The sequence below is a fragment of the Salvelinus fontinalis genome, chromosome 13 (genome assembly GCF_029448725.1).
Source record: "Salvelinus fontinalis isolate EN_2023a chromosome 13, ASM2944872v1, whole genome shotgun sequence".
NCBI lineage: Eukaryota > Metazoa > Chordata > Actinopteri > Salmoniformes > Salmonidae > Salvelinus > Salvelinus fontinalis.
Genome location: NC_074677.1, coordinates 11,409,008 through 11,421,401, shown reverse-complemented (window position 1 = coordinate 11,421,401; position 12,394 = coordinate 11,409,008). Strand labels below are relative to the sequence as shown.

Below are 12,394 nucleotides of genomic sequence, written 5' to 3'. Positions count from 1 at the left end.
GAATCAACTGTGCAATTTCTAGGACAAAGTCTAGGACAAAAAGTTTCTCAACAGTTTTTACCCCGAAGCCATAAGACTCCTGAACAGGTAATCAAATGGCTACCCGGACTATTTACATTGTGTGCCCCCCCCCCAACCCCTCTTTTTACGCTGCTGCTACTCTCTGTTTATCATATATGCATAGTCACTTTAACTATACATTCATGTACATACTACCTCAATTGGGCCGACCAACCAGTGCTCCCGCACATTGGCTAACCGGGCTATCTGCATTGTGTCCCGCCACCCACCAATCCCTCTTTTACGCTACTGCTACTCTCTGTTCATCATATATGCATAGTCACTTTAACCATATCTACATGTACATACTACCTCAATCAGCCTGACTAACCAGTATGTAGCCTTGCTACTGTATATAGCCTGTCTTTTTACTGTTGTTTTATTTCTTTATCTACCTATTGTTCACCTAATACCTTTTTTGCACTATTGGTTAGAGCCTGTAAGTAAGCATTTCACTGTAAGGTCTAAACCTGTTGTATTCGGCGCACGTGACAAATAAACTTTGATTTTATTTATTCTGTGAATACAGGGGACAGAGATTCCAGATTTCATGTTCCAGTGTGTAAGCAGGGTGAATGGGAGCCAGCGGTGTCTGACGGTGCGCTGGTACCTGAGGGCGAGACTCTTAGAGGCAGCAGAGAGAAGTTGCCCACGAAGCGGTGCAGCAGCTGGTTCTGGCGGATGAACAGGGAGCTCTCTGTGGAGATTGCCTCCAAGATCATGGAGGAGAACTCCACCTGGGGGCAGTTCAGGGAGCCCGCCCAACAGCTCTCGATGCCCACCTAAGTGTAAACCATTTGGACACACATGCATACCAGAGTGGAGGTTAATTATATGTAAATTCAGGTAGTAAACTGAAATTACAATGTTTTTCTTATGGAGAAGCATTCAGGAAAATTGGAATTGAAATGGACTAAAATGAAACATTTGCTTGAGCCTGTTTGGTGTGACAGATGGGCAGGGTTTGCACTTTAGGGACTATTCCATTAGTTCCATTGCACCATGCAAGCTCAATCAAGCACAACTAAAGCATTCAAACATTTTCAGCTTTTTGTATAATTTATTATTGGGAGTATACGAAACAAAAATATCAAATGTAAACGTTTCCTACGTTGTAGGAGTTGCATCTATTTTGCTATGTTCTGGGACAACGTGGACCGGCCCAATTTCCAATGCAACAACTGTTTACTTGCGGAGGACTGCAATCCCCCAGCCTCGGGGTATTCTACTGATTGGCTTGGGTCCACCATGTCCCACATCCCGTTGGTCATCGAGGGATCTCCCAAACCTATCGAGTCGCAACAGTGGCCGAACCTCTACGGACAATAAATATACTTAATCGGCTTTTATCGTTTTACATGAATTATCCCAATGCGAGTTATCTAGAGTTCCCTGTATTCCTGACTCAGTTAGCCATTGAACATTTCTCCTCTATTTTTATTCTCCTCGCTGTCTGAGGTCTGACAGGCCTGGGCAACTCCAGTCCTCGGGGGGCCTAATTGGTGTCACACTTTCCCCCACTTTGCCCCTCCTAGCAAACACAGCTGATTTAAACCAATTACATTGTAAACTGAAGATCATGATTAGTTGATTATTGTAGTCAGGTGTGTTAGCTGGGACTGGGACAAAAGTGTGACACCAATCAGGCCCCCGAGGACTGGAGTTGCCCAGGCTGGTGCCTAGCAGATAAACATGCACTTTTGAAACAATATACAGTTAAGAACAAATCAAACTCTTGGTATTCATTTGATATTTCAGAGCTTATTCACAAGAGGAACCAAGCCTCGGCCAAAGCTAGGAAAACTGACTGTCTCTGATTGGAAATCTTTCAGACAACTCAGAAACAGTTGTACTATCTTGATTACGAAAGCTAAATCCAACTACTTGTTAAGCTCTATTTCTGACCCTGCTGGTGATTCTTATAAATTTGTGAAAAAAATGTATTTGCTGAAGTGTGCTAATTCCCTCCCCTTCCCTGCCTAAGCAAGTTCTGTCAGACTCAGGCATCATTACAATAAATGTTTTTGTATATGTATATTGTATATTGTATGTGTATAAAATTGTATATTTTAATTTGAGGATTATTTTATAGCCATGGGCCCGATTTCCCAAAAGCATCTTAAGGCTAAGTTCATCATTAGAACCTTCGTAGGAGCATCGTTAAATCTCAGAGCTGTTTCCCAAAACCATCGTAATTAACGTTGCACTTGAAAGCGCTCGTAATCTAACACCTGCCCCAGACAAGAACAGCTAAGTGCATCATTAGATGTACTTTTGCCCTCCTGTGTCACTTTATATACAGAAGATCTCCACTAAACATTGAATCACATGGCTTATCCGCCTCTCTGTGACAGCTGATAACTTCAGAACAAAGTTGATTACAAAATACAAATACAAAGTTGCCAATGTCTTTGCAATTCATACAAACAATATAAAGAAAGATGCTTCAAATTAAAACAGATGACAACATTCAAATATAAATAGACTACACTAGGCTATAGGCCTATGTTCAATCCATTGAGTTCTATTTTTCTACTTGTACGCTACCGTCTGTAATTTGTCTCAATATATTTCATGAAGTGTAGCCTAACATGTGCATAATGATGTTCCAAATCTTGATTTAGTGCATTATCATAGGGCAGTGGTTCCGAAACTTTTTATAGACCCGTACCCCTTCAAACATTCAACCTCCAGCTGCGTACACCCTCTAGCACCAGAGTCAGCGCACTCTCAAATGTTGTTTTTTGCCAACAATGTAAGCCTGCCACACAATATACGGTACATTTATTAAACATAAGAATGAGTGTGAGTTTGTCACAACCCGGCTCGTGGGAAGTGACAAAGAGCTCTTATAGGACCAGTGCACAAATAATAATAATCAATAATTTTGCTCTTTATTTAACCATCTTACATATAACACCTAATTTGTTCATCGAAAAGTGTGAATAACTCACCACAGGTTAATGAGAACGGTGTGCTTGAAAGGATGCACATAACTCTGCATTGTTGCAGAGTTATGTTGTATGTTGTATTAGAGGGCGTCTCAATCTTAAATCATTTCCCATACACAGTCTGTGCCTGTATTTAGTTTTCCTGCTAGTGAGGGCCGAGAATCCACTCTCACATATGTATGTGGTTGCAAAGGACATCAGTGTCTTAACAGCGCGATTTGCCAAGGCAGGATACCCTGAGGGCAGCCCAATCCAGAAATCTGTCAGTGGCTTCTGATTAAATTTAATTTTCACAGAACCGCTTGTTGCAATTTCGATGAGGCTCTCTTGTTCAGATTTTTTATTTATTTTTATTTTACCAGGTAAGTTGACTGAGAACACGTTCTCATTTGCAGCAACGACCTGGGGAATAGTTACAGGGGAGAGGAGGGGGATGAATGAGCCAATTGTAAACTGGGGATTATTAGGTGACCATGATGGTTTGAGGGCCAGATTGGGAATTTAGCCAGGACACCGGGGTTAACACCCCTACTCTTACGATAAGTGCCATGGGATCTTTAATGACCTCAGAGAGTCAGGACACCCGTTTAACGTCCCATCCGAAAGACGGCACCCTACACAGGGCAGTGTCCCCGATCACTGCCCTGGGGCATTGGGATATTTTTTAGACCAGAGGAAAGAGTGCCTCCTACTGGCCCTCCAACACCACTTCCAGCAGCATCTGGTCTCCCATCCAGGGACTGACCAGGACCAACCCTGCTTAGCTTCAGAAGCAAGCCAACAGTGGTATGCAGGGTGGTATTCTGCTGCTGCTGGTATCGGTAAAGATATCGGTAAATGGACTGGAGGCAGAGCATGAAAGGGATAACGAATCCAGTTGTTAGTGTCATCCGTTTCGGGAAAGTACCTGTGTAATTGCGCACCCAGCTCACTCAGGTGCTTCGCTATATCACATTTGACATTGTCCATTAGCTTGAGTTCATTTGCACACAAAAAAATCATACAATGATGGAAAGACCTGTGTGTTGTCCTTGTTAATGCAGACAGAGAAGAGCTCCAACTTCTTAATTATAGCCTCAATTTTGTCCCGCACATTGAATATAGTTGCGGAGAGTCCCTGTAATCCTAGATTCAGATCATTCAGGCGAGAAAAAACATCACCCAGATAGGCCAGTCGTGTGAGAAACTCGTCATCATGCAAGCAGTCAGACAAGTGAAAATGATGGTCAGTAAAGAAAACTTTAAGCTCATCTCTCAATTCAAAAAAATGTGTCAATACTTTGCCCCTTGATAACCAGCGCACTTCTAAATGTTGTAAAAGCGTTACAGGGCCGCTGCCCATATCATTGCATAGTGCAGAAAATACATGAGAGTTCAGGGGCCTTGCTTTAACAAAGTTGGTAACCTGTTATAGGGTAAGCATTATAATAAGCCGCATCAATATTTGCAGCCATAGGTGATAATATCTTTCTAGGAGCTGATCCATTTACATTACATTTACATTTAAGTCATTTAGCAGACGCTCTTATCCAGAGCGACTTACAAATTGGTGCATTCACCTTATGACATCCAGTGGAACAGCCACTTTACAATAGTGCATCTAAATCTTTTAAGGGGGGGGGGGGGGGGGCAGAAGGATTGCTTTATCCTATCCTAGGTATTCCTTGAAGAGGTGGGGTTTCAGGTGTCTCCGGAAGGTGGTGATTGACTCCGCTGTCCTGGCGTCGTGAGGGAGTTTGTTCCACCATTGGGGTGCCAGAGCAGCGAACAGTTTTGACTGGGCTGAGCGGGAACTGTACTTCATCAGTGGTAGGGAGGCGAGCAGGCCAGAGGTGGATGAACGCAGTGCCCTTGTTTGGGTGTAGGGCCTGATCAGAGCCTGGAGGTACTGAGGTGCCGTTCCCCTCACAGCTCCGTAGGCAAGCACCATGGTCTTGTAGCGGATGCGAGCTTCAACTGGAAGCCAGTGGAGAGAGCGGAGGAGCGGGGTGACGTGAGAGAACTTGGGAAGGTTGAACACCAGACGGGCTGCGGCGTTCTGGATGAGTTGTAGGGGTTTAATGGCACAGGCAGGGAGCCCAGCCAACAGCGAGTTGCAGTAATCCAGACGGGAGATGACAAGTGCCTGGATTAGGACCTGCGCCGCTTCCTGTGTGAGGCAGGGTCGTACTCTGCGGATGTTGTAGAGCATGAACCTACAGGAACGGGCCACCGCCTTGATGTTAGTTGAGAATGACAGGGTGTTGTCCAGGATCACGCCAAGGTTCTTAGCGCTCTGGGAGGAGGACACAATGGAGTTGTCAACCGTGATGGCGAGATCATGGAACGGGCAGTCCTTCCCCGGGAGGAAGAGCAGCTCCGTCTTGCCGAGGTTCAGCTTGAGGTGGTGATCCGTCATCCACACTGATATGTCTGCCAGACATGCAGAGATGCGATTCGCCACCTGGTCATCAGAAAGGGGAAAGGAGAAGATTAATTGTGTGTCGTCTGCATAGCAATGATAGGAGAGACCATGTGAGGTTATGACAGAGCCAAGTGACTTGGTGTATAGCGAGAATAGGAGAGGGCCTAGAACAGAGCCCTGGGGGACACCAGTGGTGAGAGCGCGTGGTGAGGAGACAGATTCTCGCCACGCCACCTGGTAGGAGCGACCTGTCAGGTAGGACGCAATCCAAGCGTGGGCCGCGCCGGAGATGCCCAACTCGGAGAGGGTGGAGAGGAGGATCTGATGGTTCACAGTATCGAAGGCAGCCGATAGGTCTAGAAGGATGAGAGCAGAGGAGAGAGAGTTAGCTTTAGCAGTGCGGAGCGCCTCCGTGATACAGAGAAGAGCAGTCTCAGTTGAGTGACTAGTCTTGAAACCTGACTGATTTGGATCAAGAAGGTCATTCTGAGAGAGATAGCAGGAGAGCTGGCCAAGGACGGCACGTTCAAGAGTTTTGGAGAGAAAAGAAAGAAGGGATACTGGTCTGTAGTTGTTGACATCGGAGGGATCGAGTGTAGGTTTTTTCAGAAGGGGTGCAACTCTCGCTCTCTTGAAGACGGAAGGGACGTAGCCAGCGGTCAAGGATGAGTTGATGAGCGAGGTGAGGTAAGGGAGAAGGTCTCCGGAAATGGTCCGGAGAAGAGAGGAGGGGATAGGGTCAAGCGGGAAGGTTGTTGGGCGGCCGGCCGGCCGTCACAAGTATTGTAGAATAATTCTAATGTTAAGTTAAGATTTTAATGGAGAAAGCTGATCCGAGAGCAGCGTTGTCTTTCTTTTGATCCTATCAGTATCGACATGCCTCAACGACGTATCTGCGGGGTGTTTTGGGAAATGTACGTTACATCTTCAGCCGTTGTAGGAAAGATGCATAGTTAAAACACTCGTAAACCTAAGTTCCATCGCAATCGGGATACCGGGCCCTGGTCAGTCAGTTTGTTGTTCCCAGCCTCTAGCTGACTTGATTGAAAACTCCTCAACTACTAGTAAATATGTGTTTTCATTTCAACAAGTTACTACCTGTGATGTGCTAACTTCCTTGCTTAAGATTGATGTTACATAACCTACTGGGGTTGATATGCTTGACCCGTTTTTACTGCAGGTTTCCGGCCCCTTGATTGCTGAATCATTAACCATTTTTTTGTCTGGTGATCATATCTGGTTTTATCCCGAGCGTTTGGAAGGCCACCCATGTGCTCCTTCTCCACAAAGATGGTGACCCATCAGAACAAAATAATTCCCACCCTCTCTCTAAACTTTCTTGCCTGGCAAAAATATTAGAAACTCTGATCAACTCTAAGCTAAGATAGTTCCTATCTACAAAATGTATTTTAAGAGTTTCTCAATCTGGCTTCAGGCAGCACTATCTCTGCTGCTTCATTGGTTATAAATGATATAGTTAACTGTATGGACAAAAGGCCACATTGAGCTGCCCTTTTCATTGACCTGTAAAAGTCCTTTGACACTGTTGACTACTCATTATTCATTAAAAAGGTTGTCCAAAATTGGTCTGGATGAGGCTACATGTAATTGGTTTAAAAACTACCTGCCTGACAGGACACAATGTGTATTTTCTGATGGTGTTAAGTCAGGTTTCCTTGATATTACAAAAGGTGTCCAACAGGGGTTGAATTTAGGTGATGTACTTTTTACTATCTATATAAACAATACTGGTTTGTCTGTAAAAAATTGTAACTGTCACTTGTATGAGGACGATATAGTTGTGTATTCTATTGCCCTTTCTGTTAACCAGGCTCTATCTGAACTTCATTGTTTTACAGAAAACATTTGACCTTAAATTAGTTTTGAAAGCGGGTAAAACTAAACCTAAGTATATGTTGTTTTCTAGAACGGATAGAGATGACGCCAATAACTTAAGCATATGTACTTTGGATGGGGTCCACATTATCGTGTCCCAGCTTACAAATGTCTGGGCATCCATCTTTTAAAAAGCATATTGAGCAGTAAGTTAAGAAGCTTAGAAAAGAAATTGGCTTCTTCTATAGAAATATGTCATGCCTCTTGCTTAATAGTAGAAAGCAGATAATTCAGTCGACAAGAGTTGTGTAAATCAGGTTTTAGAAGAAACAAAATTCACCTTACATGTGGAATAAATCTCCAAAACTCTCCAAAATTGGATGATTTGGTGCCTCTATAGCAATTCAGGCAGCTGATTGAGGAATATTTTGACGAATAATATGTTTGCCTTCCATTAATGTATTTTTGTATCTCTGTTTTGCATAATGTATTGTATTGACTTTTATTTTTGTAATTACAGGGCTAATCTGCAAAAGAGACCTTGGTCTCAGCATGACTCCCTGACAAAATAGATTGAACTTTTTTCAAATGCTATTTGAACCCAGGTCTGCTGGGTACACAGTACTACACACTCACACAAACAGTCAATGAGCCTGCATCTTTACACTATGTGTCTGGTTTTACCTCGATGGGGGAGGTGTGCTGGAACTCTGTGGCGGTCATCAGAACAGCCTTGAAGCCAGGAATACCAGGGAGAATGAGGACGGGAGAATTCTGCACCACTGCCCACAGAGGGCGAGAGGGACTGCCCAAAACCATCATGTCCTCCAGTGCTGGCATCTATAGACATACGAACAGAGAGAGATAGAAAGAGCAGAGCACTGTATATACATTTGAAATATCCTAAATCCTAAATAATCTATACTTTAACAATTACTCGTGGATAATCAACTTCAATACATTTTTGTTTACATCTCTTTAAAAATCCTTCATTCAGAAGACACCTAGTGCAAAACATTTTCGCTCCATTTTCACACAAAACCACCCACACATCTACAGAATGTCTATTAGCTTAATTTTCTCTCTCCTTCCTCCTCTCCCTCTTTGTGGATGTCTGTCCCTCACCTCCGTACCAAAGGAGAACTCCGTCTCCCCTCTGTCAGTGGTGCGCACATAGCCATTAACATTCACTGCAAAGCTGCTCACACAAACACAGACACAGCATGCAGTTCAGCAGTCATGTAGAGAGAGGGTCATGATCTTGGTTCTGGCCCTGAATGCTGATTGGCTGACAGCCATGGTATATCAGACCGTATACCACGGGTATGACAAAACATTTATTTTTACTGCTCTAATTACTATTAATGGCAATAAGGCACCTCGGGGGTTTGTGGTATATGGCCAAAATATACACGGCTAAGGGCTGTGTCCAGGCACTCCGCGATGCGTTGTGCATAAGAAATGCCCTTAGCCGTGGTATATTGGCCATATACCATACTCCCTCGTGCCTTATTTCTTAATAGGCATACCCCAAAAAACATTTTCTAGATGAGAATTGAATAGTAAACTTTTAAGTGTGGCTGATTTGACATCCTGTAAAGTGAAGCAAGTACATGAACAACGCTAGGCAGACACTGTGTGGTATAGGCCTATGCATGCGTGCACATTTAAATACACAAACAGTTGTCACTGACCTTCTCTCAGGCACCAGTTGACCCTGGCCATTTGACACCACTTGAACCCTGTATACTACCGACCCATTAAGGATGGGCATGGGAGCATACCAACCCAGCTGGCACAGGTCGCTGTCACAGGGCACTGCAGAGGAAAACACACACACTTGACGTTGTGACCGGGAGCACAAATGAACATGAGTGAATTCCACTCTACAAACAGACCACACATGTAGCACATACAGCTGCAAGCTCATAAAAACTTGGTCTAGTTCAAATTAACATACAAGACAAAACTGACACACATGCGCACATACCACTGTCCAGCAGGGGGGCTGTGGTGAGAATGATCTGCAGTCTCTGCGATTTGAGGCGGATGGGGTGGACGGGTTCCTGGAAGGTCAGGACTACATTGGGGGTCAACCCTGTGAGAAGGGCCTCCTGAATGGCACGCTTAGAAGACTCCTGTTCGAACAAACATGTAGATTATTCTTCTAGTTGATGTGTTTGCATTCAAAATAAGTCATATTAAAGGATGTGAGAGGTGTTATGTTACCTTTGAACCACACAGTAGGTCTATGCGTAGGTAGTAAGGGAAGCCAAGATAACTCTGCAGAACAGAAACTGTGCAGTTAACCAGTGAAGAATCTTCCTCTAGTTAAACAGTATAAACCACTCAACCACTGTACTTCGACTGGGTTGGAAACTCACAGTGGTACTCTCCTGGGTGTTGACTGGCTGGTCAGTCAGAGTCTTTATAATGTCCTGAACCTTGGTGCTGAACTGCTGCATCTCTATGCCTCCTGACAGGGTGGTCAGAGGACTCTCAAAGTTACAGGTTGAAATGCTGTTGAGGGGGTCACCGATTTCACAAAGACTGACACCCCATTCACACTCTCCTCTAGCTGCTCCTCCTAATCCTCTTCCACACAGAAAGCTCAGAATGAGGGAGACCTGGATGGTCCACATTTCTAAAATGGACAAAACCAAAAAAACAATGTTGATATTTGGGTGAAATTAAATTCAACTTTGCTAGCAAGTTAACCGTTAGCTAACAAATAGTTGACTACAAATATCTACCCAGGTGAGTTAGTTATATAAAATAAAAGTATGAGCGTAAAAGTAACTGGCTAGCTACTTACTGCAAACGTAATTTTTTTCACCAATTTCACATTATTGTGTACTGTAACGTTAGCTAGATAACGTTAGCTAACTATGCATTAGTTAGCTAGCTCGCATTGAGTAACGTTAGACATGAACGTCACCAAAACTTTTGACAAAAGTCAAATTCAATCAAAATACTTAGCTAATTCGCGAATTTGTTTCAACATCTGAGTATACAGTTTACACCTGTAGTTAGCTTAACAGTTATGAATAGAAAGAGCCTACTTTTCACTCAATTGGGGACAACGGACATTCCCTCATGCCATGGCCTCACCAAGCAAATCAGATAAGCACATTAAAACGGCACTGTCGTGTATGGAAGGAAGCCCATTCCAGCCATCAATTTATAAGATGTATTTTTTTAATACTATCTCAATTTGAGATACCTATGTAAAAATGTTGAGATACTATTTTTTTTAAATCGAGATAGTAACTCGACATTTTGAGATAGAACAAACTGGATATGTTTCTTCATTTGTAGCATTATGTGGAGATTTATATCAATCTATCATTGCAGAGAACAGCACAACAGGGCCACTGGCAAACATGTGGTGAGCTGGTATTTGCCGCAACACTTTAAATTAGGTTTAATAAACACAAAAGCGCTGAAAAGAGGGACCAAGTACTGTTGTTTAGTCTGTTTTGCCTCATGATTTGTTAGCTCATGCACAATTAATCTGTGCTTCAGTCTGATTAAGTGTAGCCTACTGATAACAACCACAACTGTAGGTAGCCTAGAGAAGACTATGAAGTCTTATCCCCTCTGGCCAGGGGAAACGAAGCGGTAACACCATGTATTTATAGTCCATAAGCTATGTATTTATCGACTATTTATATGTGTTAAGAGAACATGTGAATGTGATCAAATTTGGATTATATTCAAACTTCGGGTGATTAGGCTACCTAGACCTTATGAATCCAAAATGATTGACTGTAATTAATAAACACAATAGCAGTTGTGTACTTAAAGTACTATTTAAGTCGTTTTTTGGGGTATTTGTACTTTACTATTTATATTTGACAACTTTTACTTTTACTCCACTACATTCCTAAAGAAAATAATGTACTTTTTACTCCATGCATTTCCCTGACACCCAAAAGTACTCGTTACATTTTGAATGCTTAGCAGGACAGGAAAATGGTCCAATTCACGTACTTATCAAGAGAACATCCCTGCTCATCCCTACTGCCTCTGATTTGGCTGACTCACTAAACACAAATGCTTCATTTTTAAATTATGTCTGAGTGTTGGAGTGGGACCCTGACTATCCATAAATTTAAAAATAAAAACAAGAAAATCTTGCAGTCTGGTTTACCTGATATAAGCAATTTGAAATGATTTATACTTTTACTTTTGATACTTAAGTATATTTAAAATCAAATACTTTTAGACTTTTACTCAAGTAGTACTTTTACTTAAGAATGACAATTGTGTACTTTTTCCAACACTGCACAGTGATGACATACTGCGTGAGTAACTGTTTAATTACCGATGCAATTGCCTACACAGTGCAACCCTGCATAAAGCAAGCTCATTCCTGTTAGTTCTGTTGTCTAATTGTCGAAAAAAAAAAAATGTGGCCTGATTAGAACTGGTCCCATTATAGCCCATATAGAACCGTTTTAAATTACAGCTGATTTCTTACTTTGTCACACCCTAGAACTAGGGTCCGGAGTTTTTCCTGGTTAGCTTTGCCTACCAGATCAGGATAAACTTTGGGCCCCAGGAAAACACTCATGTGGTGTCACCTTTGAAATCACCTCACAATGTTACAAATGAAGAATTATAAACTGGGTGGTAAGAGCCCTGAATGTTGATTGGCTGACAGCCGTGGTGTATCAGACTGCATACCGTGGGTATACAAAATATTTATTTTTACTGCTCTAATTACATTTGTAACCAGTTTATAATAGCAATAAGGCACCTCATAGGTTCGTGGTATATGGCCAATTTACCACAGCTAAGAACAGCCCTTAGCTGTGGTATACTGTATTGGCTATGTACCATGCTCCCTCGTGCCTTATTGCTTAAATATATATGGTCTGTGTGTATCTCAAAATGTTGACATTTTTAAATGGTATCTCGGAAATTCTAGATATTATCAACTTCAGTAAATATAACTAGTCCCATCATTTATCTTTTGCCATCATGCGTAGAAGAAGCATTGGGGACTGAAAATTGCATTACTCATGTACCTAGTTAGTAGCTAAGTTTTCATTGTTCAATGAGTGTGAGCTGGCTAGCTTTCTATGAGAGAAGTTCAGACTTCAACTACAACTCCCAGAATTCAACAGCAATGCAGTAG

The 12,394-nt window shown here is 42.6% G+C and overlaps 1 protein-coding gene across 2 annotated transcripts in view; it reads right to left on the bottom strand.

The window, feature by feature from the left end:
• Positions 1 to 10,389, bottom strand: part of LOC129868070 (cation channel sperm-associated auxiliary subunit gamma-like) — a 28,267-nt gene extending 17,878 nt beyond the window's left edge. The window contains exons 1-8 of one of the 2 annotated variants that reach the window (XM_055941663.1): positions 10,314 to 10,389; positions 9,636 to 9,895; positions 9,481 to 9,534; positions 9,242 to 9,389; positions 8,946 to 9,069; positions 8,377 to 8,449; positions 7,936 to 8,091; positions 671 to 842 (exon numbers count right to left, since the gene is read on the bottom strand). In XM_055941663.1, the coding sequence (XP_055797638.1) occupies positions 671 to 842; positions 7,936 to 8,091; positions 8,377 to 8,449; positions 8,946 to 9,069; positions 9,242 to 9,389; positions 9,481 to 9,534; positions 9,636 to 9,893 (985 nt within the window). In that variant the 5' untranslated portion in view covers positions 9,894 to 9,895; positions 10,314 to 10,389. Of the gene's footprint in view, positions 1 to 670; positions 843 to 7,935; positions 8,092 to 8,376; positions 8,450 to 8,945; positions 9,070 to 9,241; positions 9,390 to 9,480; positions 9,535 to 9,635; positions 9,896 to 10,313 lie in introns of those variants that run through there. The other variant, XM_055941664.1, reaches the window with a different exon arrangement.
• Positions 10,390 to 12,394: the final 2,005 nt, after the last annotated feature.